We start from the raw sequence: 15,976 nt of genomic DNA on the forward strand, positions 1-15,976 counted from the left end.
GTCCAAGTACCAGCACCTTTCACTGGAGCTGTCTGAATCCCACCAAGCTCGTTCGACCTGCCTGAGCCCCGTCGTCCTCAGACCATGTCCTTCTCAGCCCTCCTTCCCCAAGGGAGCAGGGCGGGAAGTGTGTCTGAGGGAGACAAGCAGAAACACTGCTGGGCAAAGCTGGAGCAGGGAGGGAGGACCACCCAGGGCTGTCCAGTGCAGCTGCAGGGCAGCTTTGCCTCAGCTGGAGGTGCTGCACTTGGAAGGAAGGGAGAGCTCCCCCGTGTGGTGCAACAGCGGTGGTGCGGCGGGTCCGCTAGGATTCCCAGTCCTTGGGGGAAAAGCCAATATCCCATCTGAAACAGCAGGGCATGTGTTTCAGGAACGAAGTCTTAGGGGACCAGCTGTCCTTGTTCAAGATTAGTTATCTGTTGGTCTTTCCTCAGCACATAGAACTTGCTTTTGGGAGCTCCCTTTTGTTAAGCTTTTCAAGAAGCAGTTTGCCTAATTTTTTCCCCTCAGGGGCCTGCTTGTAATGCATTGTCAGTCATAGCTGCACGCCAGCTTGTTAATCTTCTCATACTCTTGCGTTTGCTTTGTTTTAGCCAAGGAAACTAGGATTTTCACATTTTGGAAACATAAGAAAAAAGAAGTTCGATGAATCAACGGACTACATTTGCCCGATGGAGCCCAGTGACAGTGTCAGTGACAGTCACAGGGTTTACAGTGGCTGCCGGGGCCTCGGCCCCCTTGATGCCTCTGAAGTGGATGGGCTGGACCAGGTGGGACAGACTAGCTGATGCCCTTGTCACCTGTCTTCTCTGTGCACCCTCAGAGCTCACAGTAACACCGTGTGTGTCACCGTATAACTGCCTCTCACCCCCGCCTGTGTGCATGACTCACCGAGAACAATCCAGCAATTGTGGCCCGCTGGGCCAGTCTCTCTTCGAGCCCTAAGGGTGGCCAGGGTATGGAGTTGCACCTTTGCTGAGGGGCCAGGCTTTGGGGACTGTTGCCAAAGGTGGACTCAGGAGGAAAGGTACTTAAGATGCTTGTACATTTTTAGTCATTCTTAATGTCCATCTTCAGCACGAGTGGAAACACACTAGCTCGGACACAAGTCCAGAGACCACGGACAATCGTCAGCGCCTCAGCTCTCAGGCCCCTCCACTGTGCTTCAGTTGAAGGGCAATCTCAAGTGCCTTCGGCCTGTGGCCACAGTGCCTTGGCTGAGATCAAAGGGACAGCAGCAGGGTTTTCTGCCGCAGTGACAATGTCACTGTGTTGTGCCTTACTACAGAGGTGGCCGCTTCTTTCTGGTAATAAAACCAATATTTATGTAGAAAGCAAACAGTACAACACTTTTAATCTTATTGGGGAAAGAGAGCTGAGCACATCTGGAAATGGAGTCCTGCTCACTGCACAGCTTGAGAACTGACGGCACTGAGCGAGGTCCTCAGCCAGGTGCACACTCAGGACCTGCCAAGTGTGATGGAGGAGGGGAATGGAGTAAGGAAGGATCCCCCAACCCTTATCCTTCAGACCCCACCGCCCTCTGTGAAGCCGAGGGGGGAACCTCGTGTCTCGCGTGCCTCCTGACTGCGGGTCACATCTGTCGTGCAGACCCCAAAGTTCAGTTATGTTTCGGCGGTGTGGGCCACCGAGTGAAGGGGGTGGTGGGGAGACAAGAAGGCGGCCTTGCTGGAAAGACTTTCTGTTCTTTCATGTGTTTTGCCAGCTTCTCTGTTATTGACCTAGTTGGGCCCTTGACCAGTGCTGTCTGTGTTGGCAGCGCTGCAGCAGACCTGTCCTCCTGATTTAGAGGCTGACTAACTGATAATGAGTCTCCCAGATGGACTTTGTCTGGCCAAGGACTGAGTGAGAGACACGCCTTGCCAGTCTGGGCTTTTGCTCCTGAGATCCCAGTTTTCCCTGGGGCAGCTTTTGGCTCCGCCGGGTCCCCTGGGCCTCATCTGCCGAAGTGTACCAGCCACATTGTGACTGTCTGGTGGCTGGGGCAGGGCCTGAGGACCCCACTGAGCACTGAGAGTACACTGACTCTGTCCCAGATGGAGGCGATGCTCAGATTTGCTTCTTAATCTACCTGTAACCTCAGGCCATGGCCTCCGGTCTCCCCTGCAGTCCGGCCAGTGAGAGATGGACAGCTGCTGTTTGATTTCAGTGCCTGGGACCACTGCATGACAGGTGCTCGTCAAGGCTGATACCTGGTCACTGCAGGTGTAAGCCACAGTCAGGGCAGGCTCTGTCCCTTATAGCTTATCATACCCTGGTGAGGGAATCTGCATGTGCCTGTTTTCAGACTCTGCATGGAATGAAGTCACTAATTCTCTGTGCAGCCTCAGGGAAGGCCTCTTCTTTTGTGGGCCCGTTTCCCCACCTGTAAAATCAGGGGTTATATGTGATGCCCTCAGAGGATGCTTCTGAATCTATAGTGTCCAAATAGCTTAGGGGAGAAGGAGCGGGCCAGCATTACCTGAGGAGGAAGGGGTGGGAGGGGAGGGAGGGGAGATCCTGGTAGCGAGGAAGCTCCATCAGCAGCAACCTGAGGATGCCCACCTACGCCTATACCTATACCTATACCTGTGCCTATACCGGGCATCAGCGTCTGGGTTGCTGTTGGTGCCAGAAATTGTCCGTGTATTCCACATCCTGAAGGCCTTCATCTCTGCTCCTGGAGATAGTTGGAGCCCTGATATGTGCTAATAAGCTGCTTCTGACAGGGCCTGTCTGTGCCCTGCTCCTGTGTACCCTTAGAGCTGGTGCCGGGGTGGGGACCCAGGAGAGCATGTACATGACAGTGTGGGATACTGGAAGCTCTGCCTTTCCCCAGAGACAGAGCCAGCACTCCTCAGGGCCTGGCCCACACCTTGCCTGCACCCCCAGGGAGCATGCCTGAGCAGGATGGGTCTTGCATGCCATCTCTGGGAATCATAAGCAGAGTCCACATGTGCTGACCGGGCTGCTGCCCATTTTACAGATGGCACCTTCAGAAGGCACTGTGACGCAGATAGGGCTCCTCTCCCAAGACATTCACCGCCTCACGGTAGGACCCCGACCCTCTCTCCACAGTAGGACAGGTGCTGGGAGGCCCCATGAGTTTGGCGAGGTCCCCACTCCAGTGTGTCACTAGCACCTCTGCTGGGCACTGAGGTCAGAGCCTGAGCCAGCCCTGAGGCAGAAAGCTGCCCAGAGGCCCTCTCCACTGGCCTGCTGCTGGGCCTTGAGCTGTTCAGGGCATTGGGAAGGGTTATGGGCCTTGAACAAAAAACAGCTAAAGTGTGCTAGGTCTCAGGTCCTCTCCCCAGGCTCAGAGCTGGGAGGGAAATGGAGACGCTCAGCAGCTCTGTCACCTGCCTGTAGTCAGCCCAACGCCCAGGCCTCACCTCAGGCCTGGTGGCACTGTTCTGCCCTCTCTTCCCGTGAAACACGTATTTCCTGTCATGCCTTTGATGTCACAGAACAAGGCACATGAATGTATCCTGGCATGCTCAGGGAGGACAAACTGGTCTCGGGGAGAAGGGCAGCCCTGGAGGGAGCCACCCTGCTCTGGGACCTTGAGCAAGTCATTCTCTCTGAGCCCTGGCTTACTTTTCTGTAAAGCAGGGCCAAAGCTGTGCCCCAAGGCTGGAAGGCAGACTAGAACTGACGGTCCAAGTCCAGCTGCAGGGAAGGTTCCCATTTTTGAGGCCTCATACCTTCCGGGCCAGTTCGTTCCTGACTCCCCATCACAGCCCACTGGCTGTAGCGTTTGTCCCCGAGGCACCTGTAACTATCCTTTGCTTGCCGATCTGTGGAGACATGTTAAGAAGCTGTATCCAAGGGCACAACCTGGGGTTGGGGGAGTTGTCTCCTTGAATCCAAAGGGGGTCATTTTTATTTTTTTCTTGGCTCACACACTGAAATGACTCCACCCAGCTTTGCCCTTATCACTTCTAATAGGTTTCTGGTGGCCTTGAAATAGCAACTTTACCTCTAAGGTGTGAGCCGTCTAGTATCCTGATAGTACAGTCTATTCTGACCCCATATGCGGGGTCCCTGAGATACCGTGAACTCACCGGGCACTGGTGTCAGATGGGGCCACACTCAGTGCCCCACTGCTTCCAACGTACCTGCTGCAAGGTGGCTTTGACCAAAACTTTGTTCAACTGCACCTCTGGCCGTGTCCTTTCAGACCATGCTGAGCCAGGACCAGCTGTTGAACGACTCTCGCCTGCCCGCTCCCAACTCTGAAGACTGGAGATGACTTCTTCATGGCTGGGAGCCCAGAGAGGCACGTGTGGGGGTCCCGAGGCTTTGCTTCAATGGGGAGCTGGCACACAGCCACTGCAGAGCCCAGACTGGAGCGGGCAGGGCATCTGGGACGTGGGTGCTGGCGGGAGGGAAGTAAGGCTGTGGGCAGATGTGCAGGAGGTAGCCCCAGTGCCCCCGTGTTTTCAACCATGCTGTGCTCTTCCACAGCTTTACACTTTTTGTACTTTTATACATGGACTGCAAACCACTTTTGTGTGGAGGGCAATGAGATGTCAGTGCAGACTCAATGGCTCCTACTGTTCCTGGTGACAGCTGGGAGGCTCCTACACCAAGGGGAGTGGCTGAGTTCATAAAGCTCTGCTGGAAAAAAGTTCTGAAAAAATGTTCTGTAGTGACAGAATTGAGTGAAATGATGATAGGAGCCCCCTCCTGGGCTGCTTCCAGACAGAAAAGCATGTGTTCCCACTCTCAGCAATCTGGTCCGAGTGCTGGGATTTAGGGTGAGAGCAGGAAGGGAGCAAGGAGATTCCCTCCCCACTGGCTTGGCTCCCCTCAGTCTACCCTACTATGCAAAAGGTGCCTCCCAGGGTCTGAACAATGGTATGTCTCATCGCTCATCTCTCTTCTCTCTCTCTCTCTTTCTCTCAAGGGCCTTTGCCCTCCATCCTATTATACAGAGCACACAGTTTCCAGTTCCCTCATTAGCCTCAGATGCAATTGTCTGCTCAAACAGCCCCCCCACCCCCAGTGGAAGGCTCTTGGAGACCTCAAAACATTTCCACCGCAACTCTCAGTAAACCTCAGTCTACTACCTCAGAAGAAGCCCCTGCCAACCAGTCCCCTCCCCTTAGTGACAGGCCCCTCCTTCTTCCCCCATGGTGGCTCCAGCTCAGGCCTCTACTCTCATCTGATTTCCACAAGTGGTCTCATACTTAGTCCCTCACCTTTCCAGTGGGTCCCCGCCAGACCTTTCTACTCCATCCCCAGGGTGACCTTCCCAAAGCACTGTTTTAACCCTGTTACCCTTCTAAGAACTCAGTCCTTGAATTATCAGAGTTCAAAAGCCTTAGCACCATCCAAGGCCTTTTTGAATCTTCAGCTTTCATGAACCTGCACTCGTGCCTGCGCTTCTACCTTTCCCTCACTATAGGATGTATTTTTCTCCCAGTCCCTGTCACAAGGCCAAATCCTGCCCATTGAGGCCTCCTTCAGGAAGCCTTCCCTGGTGTTTGGGTTGGACGTCCCTGTGTCCCTTGAGCCCACGCGCTTCCTAGCTCACCCTTGAAGCAGTATGTCGTCTTTCTCCCTTACCCTACCCAACCTCAGCACCAGCTCACTGAGCACCAGCTATGGGCGGACTTTTGTACAGGCAGGTCTAAGACCCAGTCTTGGTCCTCAGGTTGCTCAGGAGATCCATGCTGCTAAGCTCCCCACCCACTCCTTTGCGTACGCAGCTTAAGGACCTTCCATGCTGAGCTAAGGAGGGCTAGAGATACAGGCGTGAACGCCAAGGTCCTCGCCTAAGGCTGCGGATGGTTTGGTGTACAGAAACATCAAATAAGAGTGCTGGATGTTACAGATGCTCCCATAGAAGTCTCTACAGCCCCAAAGACCAAGTGGTCATTTTTAATGGAGGGCTAGATGTGGGAACCATAATGGCTCCAAGGAAGAGGTGATACTTGAATTTTGAAAGATGAATCAGGTTCCCCAAGTATGCCAGAAGGGAAAGGCACTCTACGCAGATGGACTTCAAACATCTCAGCACATCCTAAGAAGTGCCAAAAGTTGGTATGACTAATTTCTCAACCTCGGCCCTGTTGTCATTCAGGGCTGGCTAGGTCACGGTGATGGGCTGTCCTGTGTGCTGTAGGATGTTTAGCAGTACGCTTGGCCTCTCCTTCGTGATGCCAGTAGCAGCCCTCCTCTAATTGTGACAAACAAAAAGGTCTCCAGACTTGGCCAAATGTTCCCTGGGGGGCAAGATGTCTAGTTGAGAACCATTAAGCCAGAGAATGGGGTCAGAGTAGGAGGCCCAGGGAAGGAAAAACCTGGTGAGGCCAGCTGGAGCCAGATCAAGACAGGCTTTGTAAGCCAGGCCCCTGGAGTTTATCTTGGAGACAGGCTGGCCAGGTGGGGTCTACTGAAAGTACTAAGAGGTTTAAAGCAGAAGATAGGATGGTTATATTGGTATTTAAAAAAAAACATATGTGGGTAGGACCTCACTCCTCATGCAGTGCCCAGCAAAGTATCTTTCTCTGAGTAGGGGGTTCACTGAGGATGCACTGAACGCATGGAGGCTCGCCGCCTCCCAGCACCCCACCGCCACAGGCCCTCTGTGAGACCACCCTGTTAGGCCACCCTGTGGGCACTACACAGCTGTACTTCAGAGTTCTCTAGAGCCGTCTTCCTCTCCTCTCCTTACCCCGCCCCACCTCCCTTACCCACATACATGCTGAGTAAGAAATCCAGTGACACCAAGCTTTAGCAGTGCTGCTACTATGCCAGTTTCTGTGAAAAAGGAATGAACAACTTGCAATTAAACAGATCCAGGTTTGAGGCCCAATTTTGCCACCTACCTACCAGGCTGAACGACCTGGGCACAATAACGTTATCTCCGAGCCTGTTTCCTCATCTAACTTGGAGAACAAAATCCCCACTGAATCTCGGGCTTGTTATCAGAATTATGCAAACTCAAGTGCAGAAGTGGTTCCATCCACTCAGACAGCAGCAGCAGCATGTCATCCTCGTCACGAACAGCAGATGGCACGAGTGGTCATTTGCAGCCTTTGGGTTAATATGAAGGGTTTAAGGAAAAACTTCTGGAACCTAATTTTGTTTGCAAGTTTGGAAGCTCCTGTCTGTAAGCACCCCTACCCCACCCACCAGAACAGGGTCTGCCTTTTAGAGGATGCTAACAAAATGCACCCCTTACCTCCATATGTTGTGCAAAGTGCAAGGACTCGGATTCCCGGAACCCACCTACCCTGTGGATTCATTACTGCCCTGACCTGTGTTTACCACTATTTCTATTTCAAGGGTCTCCCACAAGAGAAGGGAGAGTGCTCCTGAAGGGTGCCTGAGCCCTCAGTAGGTCTGACCTTAGAACATTGCTCTGAGGAGAGGTTCAAGGGAGATTCTTGGGAGTTGAAGTGATCCCACTTGGATTCTTCTGGAATTCTGCCCCAGCACTTTTGCCAGTTCCGACCTCCCACAGACACAAGCCAATTCACCTGTAGAACAGGCCAAGGCCTAAGTGCCTGGTGGGTCCCTACAGAGCCACACCTCACAGGCTGTTTTGTACTGGCGTTTATTTCACTAAACTATGGGAAATGGAGTTCCTTCAGACCGCCCGTGCAAGGAGACTTCAGAAGCCACTTTGCTCCAACCCCTTGAACCCTTCTTAGCACACACCCAAAAGAGAGGCACGCCAGCGTGCCCATGGTTGCATTATGAGACACTTTGGAACACTTCCCAGTATAACATGGCGAAGTGGAACTCACATTGAAACAGAGGAAAGGGACTAGGCACATTTGCTAAGAGCAGGGGAGGTGTTAGTAGGTGAAAATCATGTCCTTGGTGTAACCCAGGTTCTCCAGGCTAGGGTGAGCGGCTCTCTGGATCAGGGGAGGTGGGCCACACACCAGCATGAGTGTGAACTTCCCAGGAGAAGGGAGGTGCTCCTTGATCATGTCAGCGGTGACGAAGCCTGAGCTGTACTTCCAGCCTGAGATTAAGCAGAAAGAAAAGCTGTGGAGGGGCCAGATCCAGTCTCTCACCCCAGGCCTCTTGCTGTCCCTCCCAAAAGCTGAAAAGTAGAGGCCATGGGGGCCCTGACAGCCCTCTTCAGTATTCACCCCAGATGCCAGGTTCTGAGGCTCCTGGCTGGCATCTGCCTGCTGTAAGCACCGGTGAGGATGGAGAACAGGACAGTGAGGTGGGATGTGCCAAGGCGTGGTGTAAACCAAGGCAGCCAGCTGGAGCTGTGCGTGGGACGTGTTGTGGGGTTGTGGACCGGCTCGATTGGTGGCGCCCTCTGCTGGGCAAGGAGCTGTATGACACAGACCGCTCAGCGCAGGTGGGAGAGGCAGCCTGAAGGGTGCAGTTGCCTTGTGCGGTGCGGTGTGCACAGTGACGTCTGGATGCTCTCAGGGGCTCAGCATGTGAGGACTGCTGTCCAGGGGAGGTGAGTGGTGAGTGGTCAATGGCTATATAAGCTGCAGTGTATGTGATGGCTCTGGGATGCTGTGTGAAGCCTGGGGCAGGTGCTCAGTGCCCCGCCTGATGTTCAGTGCAGTGTGTGGACTGCTGCTGAGACATAGGACACCTGCCCTTCCCTGCCTTTACAAGCAAGTCATCCCAAATCCTCTCTCCTTCAAATTCCTGCATGTCTCATGTGGAGACAGCCCACCAGCCTCAGTCCCCAAGCCCAGTCCCAACAAACAAACCCAGGGACCAGTCCCTGAGGTGGGTCAGGGGTTGGACCTGACCCAGGGTGGGGACAACGGGGGTCATACCAGCAGGAGGCCTGTCCAGGGTGTACCACAAGTTGAACTGGTCTGGGTGAGTTCCGGCAATTTCTTCAAGTTCCTTTCTCATCAAGATATCCGCCTCTGTCTACAAAAGCAGCAGCATGAGCAGAGCCCTTCCAGAGACTTCCTGCTTATTGCCCAGATTGAGCACATGGGTTAGCACATTTCTGCCCAAGCTGCCTCCACTCTAGCTGCCTCCACTCTGGCTTGAGTGTTCCCCGCAGACCACCCCAGACAAACTAGAGTTCTGCTGCCGCTCCTGCACAACAAACCCTCTCTTGTGGGTGGAAGAGCTGCCCTCCAGCTCTTCCACGGCTCAGCATGGGTGGGGTGGCTTCACTCAGAGGGTCTAGCCCCACCTCCCACATCCACACCGAGTGCCAAGCACGGCAAACGCAACTGGAACAAGCCTAGTGCGGGCTCAGGATCTCCTGCCGGGACTGGAAGGGGCTAAGGCAGTAATATATCATATGATATATGACAGCACGGGAGAGCTAAAGGAGAGAAAAACAAAGTCTGGAGCCTCATTTGGGGAAAAGGGAGCCAAAGCCAAAAGAAACGTCACAGGCTCAGAGATACTGCACAGAAGACCTGGATCCTAAAACTTCACAATTCTTGTCCTAATAATTCCATTTCTGGGATTCTGTTTAAGGAAATAATCTAACAGTGATCAGGTCTAGCCACAATTATTCATCACTATTATTTATAAGTGAAAACAATCTGAATGTAGAAGATTTAGTAAATTATGGTGTAATTTGATACAGACGGATGAAAATATTTATAGTTTTTATGAGAAGAAAATGTCTATATGGTAATTAATCCTGACTAAGAAAACAGAACTATACATATGTATGTAATTATAAATATATAGCATGTAGAGAAAAAAGATAAAAAGTCAAATATTTATATGCTTCTGTATTTTCCAAAACTTGTATTGAGGGTAGCTATTATTTTATACTCAGATAAACATATATTTAAGCTATGTATTAAGGAAGGAAGGAAAGCATAGCACTTAGGGTTGGTTGAGGAGAGAAGAGTTTGGAAAAAAAAAGGAAAAACGGGCCTGGACCCAGCTTCTCCGCTGCCAGCAGTCCTAGTTGAGCCCACCGAGCCCTCCCCTAGCCACAGGCACCCAAGCAGCATGAGCTCAGGTGGGGGTGGGGTGAATGCAGAGCCCCGGCTCAGCAAACATTCCATCCATCCTACCCCTGTAAGCTCAGGGCTGACTCGGCAGAACTGACCTGGTTGGCAAAGATGAGGGCCATCCTGGGCCTGTCACTGGGGTGCCCAATGATGTGGCGAATGAGCTGCAGCATGGGTGTGATCCCTGGAACACAGTTAGCGGCCGGCTAGCCTCCTCTGCCTCTCGGATGCCCACAGCCCCTGGTCTGCAGCCGCTGAACAGTTTCCTGGGCCCCAATTCTACTTTCCTCACTTCTGCCCCCTACTCAGAGTGGGGAACCGTGCTTCATTTTGGTTTTTCCTTTTAATACAACAGCAAATCAAAAGTCGTTTCTCATTTTCATACGGCAAGATGGAAGGGACACTGGCTTTGGAACTGGGACTGGGTTTCATGCCCAGCTCCCTCACTAACTGTCTGACTAGGCTGAGTCGGGTATGCGTCTGAGCTCTTCAGGGTCCTCATTTATAAAACAGAGTTACTGATGAGTAAATGTGATAGTTTCAAAAATGCCTATTATGGTGCCTGGCAAGTTGTCAGTCTCTTTCCATGTTTGTTCTGTTCTTTCAGATGTTCATTTTCAAAAGATGGGGAGTCAGGCTTGAACTGGATCCAGGAGTCCTTGGGGGACCACGTGTGGGCCTGCCCAGCCTGGCCCCAGCCTCTTCCATGTACTCAGCCTGACTTTAGAGGCTCCCCAGGGCTCCTGGGCAGCCGCCATGTTGGTTTAGGGGAGCAGAGCACACAGGGTCAGTTTCAAGGCCTGTCATTGATCCCGTACTCCCATCTAAAATAGCCAGGGAAGGAATCTCTCACATCACCCCTTCTGAGATCAAATGACTCCAAAGTCAGAAAGGTCTCAGGGCTCACCTATGGATGAAGCCCCGGGAAGACTCTTACCTGTGCCCCCAGCAATCCTTCCTAGTTGATGGACCAGTTTTTGTTTAGGCTCACTCATCTTGTATGCTTTGGTTGAAAATTTCCCTGAAAACACAGAGGATACTTCTGACTTCTTGAGCTCTTGCCTGAGAGCCTGCAAAAGATGAATGGCTTTCCTTGGGACTTCCAGGAGGCAAGTCCAGCTAAGGAAGTGGCTGTACCATCTTAAACCAGAAGAACAAGACAGATGGCCTCCTCGGCCAACCATGGTGCACTGATGCACAAAGTAGGAACAGAGCCTGGGTCTCTGTGGGCAATCGCTGGATCGTCTCTCCTGAGGAAGGATGGAGGTTACGCTGAAGTTAAGAGGGAGCCTCACAGCACTCTCACCGACAGCAGTGAGTGAATAAATGATGTATATGTGAGTAAATGAATGAGTGTTGACTCCATCCACTTTTCAGCACTAGTAGGTGCCGTTTACATATCAGGCATTGTGCTGGAGACAGTGATGAGCGCACACCAAGTCACTTCCCTACCTTCAGGAAGCTTACACTCTTGTAAAGTAGATGTGTGAATGAATGTGTGACCACTTTAAGGACAAGTCCATGTGACTCAAATCTGAGGCATCTCCTAGGACAGTGGAACTACTGCAGGAATCTTCTTCCTCCCTGTTGGAGGCCCAGTGTGAACCCCCAGTACCTTGTCCATGATAGAACAGGTGCCCGCATGGCCCTTGAAAAAGGATGGTGTCCCCAATTTTCATGTTTTCCAAGTACTGAGTCATCTTCCCTCCTTCTGGATAATTAGGGTGTACATTTTTGAAGTAGATCTGAAAAATGAGGTAGCATGGTTTTCACAGCCTCAGACCTAAGGCCACAGCCACAGAGAACTCAGAAATACATTTGCTACTAGAAACCATGCAGAGACATCCTCTGCCCTCATGGTTGCTCTAGGCAACCCCTGAAGACATCACCAGGTCAACAGCTTCACTGTGAAATGACACTTCTGGAAAGCCCTATCCAGGGCACGTGTCCCTTCTTCACCCACCACCCTTACTAGGCTTGTGAGGGCGTGGCAGCTGGACATGGGGGGTAGCAGTAACCTTTATAATGAAGTCCACAAAGCCCCAATCATCGTCACTGGACACAGGTGTGTAAGCCCGGACCACCAGAACACCATCAATTTTGGCCAAGAGATGGACGTAGTTACCTACAGAAAAGGCATCAAATGTCAAGCCAGCATGGCCAGCCTAACAGGACCCAGGACTCCCCTAAAAAGGACTGAGCTTCAGGGACATGGGTGCATAGTGTGGCAGGGTGCATGGGGGGAGAGCCAAACAGGGAAGGAGCTCAAAGTCAGGATGCCTGGATCCTTGGCATGCTCTTGTCGCTCCGTGTGTGACTCTGGGTAAGTCACTTCATCTCTGGGTAAATGGGGATGATATACCTGCCCTGCCTCCATCATAGTGTACTTGTGAGCTTCACATACAGGAACCTACTGTCGGTGTGTCCTTACTGTGTCAGAGTACTTTGTGGAGCAGGAAGAGGTCATTAAAGTTGGAGGCTGAGTATTTAAATATTACAGAAAGGAGTGTTTCCCCTTTAAAACAAAATGTGTTGCCTTCACAAAATCATTTCTTCCTAAACTAGATGCATCAGTGGAGTCAGTGAATGAATCACAGCCCCCTCATCTATAACCCGTTGCCTGGCATAGAGAAGGCCTGGGCTCACAGGTGTGCAGGGCCCCAGGATTTGGACTCCCACAGACCAGGAGTTCTAGACAGACCCTTGTGTCTTCCTGGCCGATGAGAGGCAGCAGTCAAGTTTTAAACCATGTAATTCTGACCTTCCAGGGTAGAAATGAATGGACAAGCTGTGGCCAAAGACCTATGGATCATGACTACGTCTCAGTGTCACACGATGAGCTGGGCCATTCAAATTTCTGCTGGAGCTAACACGGGAAGTATCAGTGACGTAGGATGGAAGCTGCAATCGAGATGCTAAAAGACAGGCAAGATGAAACTCTGTACCAGAGTATCTGTGTATGTAGAAACTACATACACAGGAAAGATGGAGTGGATATGTAGACAAAGGTGGAGACCTAAAGAGACAGAGAAGGCAGGAAGGGGGACTGGAAGGGCCAGTCCTTCCAGCAGTTTCAGAAACATAAGCCAAAGTTTTTGATGGGGCTTGAGGCACACAAACACTTTAGGTTAAGAAAGAACAGGCTCAATGACGCTGACTATGGCCTGGCTGGGAACCAGGGATACCCAGGAATAAACGCCTGAGGCAGCTTCCTTCTGAGAACTAGTGTGAAATCGGAAATCTTAGAAAGGTTCCTTCAGGGGCAGCCAGCCTGGGCCTGGCCTGGCAGCCTCCCCAGAGAAAACGGTCCCGCAGGCCCTATCTCTAACCAGCTGCATTTCAGCCGAGCTAGGAAGCATCAGCAACCTCTGCCCCACTGACTTTGCACTGCCTATAACAGAGATGGGGAGACAATGGGTTATGACAAAGTCTAAGAAATTCTATTTCAAAGTTTTTCATTCTTTTAGCCTTCTTGCCAATAGCACTGACCGCATAGGCCAGGCAGTGGGCTGGAAGGCAGGCTGGCACTGAGCTCTCATGGATGAAGACAGAGACAGGAAGCAACAAGGAGGCTGACGGGTCAGGCTGGCTGCCTAAGGGGTAATTTCAACACTTGTTAGAGGTGAGGTCAAGGTTTTGTCCCATGCACTCAGAACACGTAGGCCATGGATGAGGTTCCCCACCAGGCAGGCGAGCAGCACTAGCAGTCTGTAAAAAGCGCTGGATTCCCTGGCTGTGCACCTAGCAGAGGTTTTCCCCCTCACTAAGACTCAGCCGTCTGGTGGTGGTACAGACTAGAAACAGGATAATTCAGAACTCTAGGACCACTGGGGCTGGTATTCACAATGGGTCCTTCATTGTATGGGTCTGAGGGCCCTGCTGAGAATCCATGCGGTAGTAGGGAGGGACCCTTGATGCCCTCCTGCCTGTCCACATTTTCTGTGCCTTTCTTCTAAGTAGGGGAACATCCACCTATCCTTCCCATATGCACAGATAACACTGCAATTTCTGAATTTGACATCCACCAATCACTTTATCCTTACAACCCAAGAAGCAGGCAGGCCTGGGAAATCCCAGTTCATAGTCTGAGGCTCAGAGAGATTGAGAAACTTGCCTAAGGTTGCCCAGCAAGAAGCCTGCGATGATATTTTAGATCTTTCGACTCCAGACTCACTTCTTTTCAATGCTCATTGAGAGACAATTTTTGTGTCAGCCCAAATCAAACAATGAGAAAGGGAATGATGGTCCCCAAGCCCATCTCCCTACCTTTCTGAGCTCATGTGTCTCAGGAAAGGTATCAGGGCAACCTTTACACCCCAGCTGAGTTTCATCACCCCGTCTTAGTAATGAAACCAAACCCCACTCACCTACAGGAAGCCCTAAGACGTGATCTGGTGAGGGCAGTCCAAAGCGGAACCTCTGGGTGTTGTGGCTGATTTGCTAATAAAACAAAACAGGCAGGCTGTCAACCTTCTGGAAGTCTTGCTGGGTAGCTCAGATGCGGGGCAAAGGAGCTCCATTTGGTGCTTTCCCAGAGCAAACATACACGCAGACAATGGCAGCAGGGAGCCAACTGGAGGCAATGAAATGCCTGTCCCACTGCCCTGCCTTCTCAGCCATCACCTTCCCCTCCACTCTGATCCTTCTCTCTTTTACCCACTGACAGTTGGAGGGGGTGGGCTGACCCCTTACCTCTTTTTCAATCAAGGGCAGCAGGTACTTGGTATTAGGGTCCTTTAAGGTGATACGATGTCTTCTCCTTGAGTTCATGTTCTTCAGGGCCAACAGAAGCACCGTGACCCCAAGGATAGTGATGGCAAGGAGCAGGGACGGATCCTAGCCAGGCACAATGTGGACAGGGCACCTCAGGTCCTGCCTGCCCTAAGCAGGACAGTTCTCAGGCACAGAGGCACCCTCTCCACACCAAAGGCACAGAAGCTGGGCTGTGCCTGAAAGAAACTGGGCAGAGGGAAAGGTATTGAAACAGAAGGCAGTCTGAGTCTATGGGAGACCCAACAGGTAGGGATGGGGTCAGTTGCAGGTCAGACAAGAGGGGATGTTTCAGGTCTCCTGGACCAGGCCAGACAGATGGCCTGGGAGTGCTAATGTCATCAGACCCTTCCTGTCCATTTGCTTCCATCTTACTACAGCCAAAGGCGCGTGCCCTGGGAGTCGCCTTCTTGAAGTGGAGGGGGTGATGGCATTGCTCCTAACACACAATTTGGAATGAAGTCCTCAGCCCCCAAGGACAGAACTAGAGAGAGGGATGGGTGTTGCATCCTCCCCTGAGGCGATGTGGCTGACAGCTAGGCAAGGGCAGGCTCACCTCCCCCACTAGTCCTACCCGTCCAGGATAGGCTAGGGGTTGGAGTGGGATGAGTACTCCTGACTTGGGGGTACTCCATTCCCTTAGCGCCTGAGGACACACCAACACCCTCCAAGGCAGGAGAAGGATCCCGAGCGCTCACCTGTCCGCGGCTCGGCCCGCCTCCGCGTCTGCCTCCAACTCCGCCCCCGCCCCCCGCCCCGCCAGGGCCGCCTGCTCATTTCCCGCTCCCAGCCCACTCCGCCAGGTTCGGGAAAGGTCCGCCAGCGTCTTCTCGCGCCGCGCGCCCCGATGCCCCGCCGCACACGCGCCACGCCCTCTCCAGCTCCGCACCGAGCCCAGCCCCGCGTGACCCCCCCGCCCCTCCGGGCACTGCCCGCGGCCCCCTCCCTTCCCCCATTAAGGCTCCGGGGGGCCCGGTCGGACGTCCCCCGGCTCCCGCCCGCCTCCGCGTCTGTGGCCTCTTCCCACCGGGCCGTCCTGCCCCGGGAGCCCACCCGGAATGAGACGCCGAACATATCGTCGACGTGAGGTGGCCCGAAGGCGGGCGCGCAGCTCCCCACCCCGCTGGCCGCTGACTCGGGGCGGCGCCCTGCAGCTCCGCGGGACCGACGGCAGCGCCTGGCTGACAGGTAGGGACCGACGCCGGGGAGAAGGGCCGGGCGGGGAAACGCGCGCCCAGACCGGCGGCGGCGCGCGGCGGGCACCTTCTGCGGTG

The 15,976-nt window shown here is 53.0% G+C and overlaps 2 protein-coding genes across 16 annotated transcripts in view; one reads left to right on the forward strand and one right to left on the reverse strand.

Moving 5' to 3' along the window:
* PPFIBP2 (PPFIB scaffold protein 2) overlaps window positions 1-9,693 on the forward strand; it is a 133,808-nt gene extending 124,115 nt beyond the window's left edge. For 12 of the 15 annotated variants that reach the window (XM_019728175.3, XM_019728190.3, XM_088791624.1 and 9 more), the window contains 3 exons: window positions 594-770; window positions 2,987-3,052; window positions 4,181-9,693. In XM_019728175.3, the coding sequence (XP_019583734.3) occupies window positions 594-770; window positions 2,987-3,052; window positions 4,181-4,252 (315 nt within the window). In that variant the 3' untranslated portion in view covers window positions 4,253-9,693. Of the gene's footprint in view, window positions 1-593; window positions 1,340-2,986; window positions 3,053-4,180 lie in introns of those variants that run through there. The other 3 variants (XM_074335936.2, XM_088791625.1, XM_074335939.2) reach the window with 1 other exon arrangement.
* CYB5R2 (cytochrome b5 reductase 2) lies at window positions 7,812-14,747 on the reverse strand. The gene is made up of 8 exons (XM_088791626.1): window positions 14,625-14,747; window positions 14,300-14,372; window positions 11,951-12,057; window positions 11,548-11,677; window positions 10,870-10,953; window positions 10,031-10,116; window positions 8,775-8,874; window positions 7,812-7,984 (listed from the first exon to the last, which is right to left on the reverse strand). The coding sequence occupies exons 1-8, from the start codon at window positions 14,700-14,702 to the stop codon at window positions 7,812-7,814; spliced, it is 831 nt and encodes a 276-aa protein (XP_088647752.1). The 5' UTR covers window positions 14,703-14,747.
* Window positions 14,748-15,976: the final 1,229 nt, after the last annotated feature.

The sequence above is a fragment of the Rhinolophus sinicus genome, chromosome 14 (assembly GCF_057876585.1).
Source record: "Rhinolophus sinicus isolate RSI-liver-muscle chromosome 14, RSI-T2T, whole genome shotgun sequence".
In the NCBI taxonomy this organism is placed as follows: Eukaryota; Metazoa; Chordata; class Mammalia; order Chiroptera; family Rhinolophidae; genus Rhinolophus; species Rhinolophus sinicus.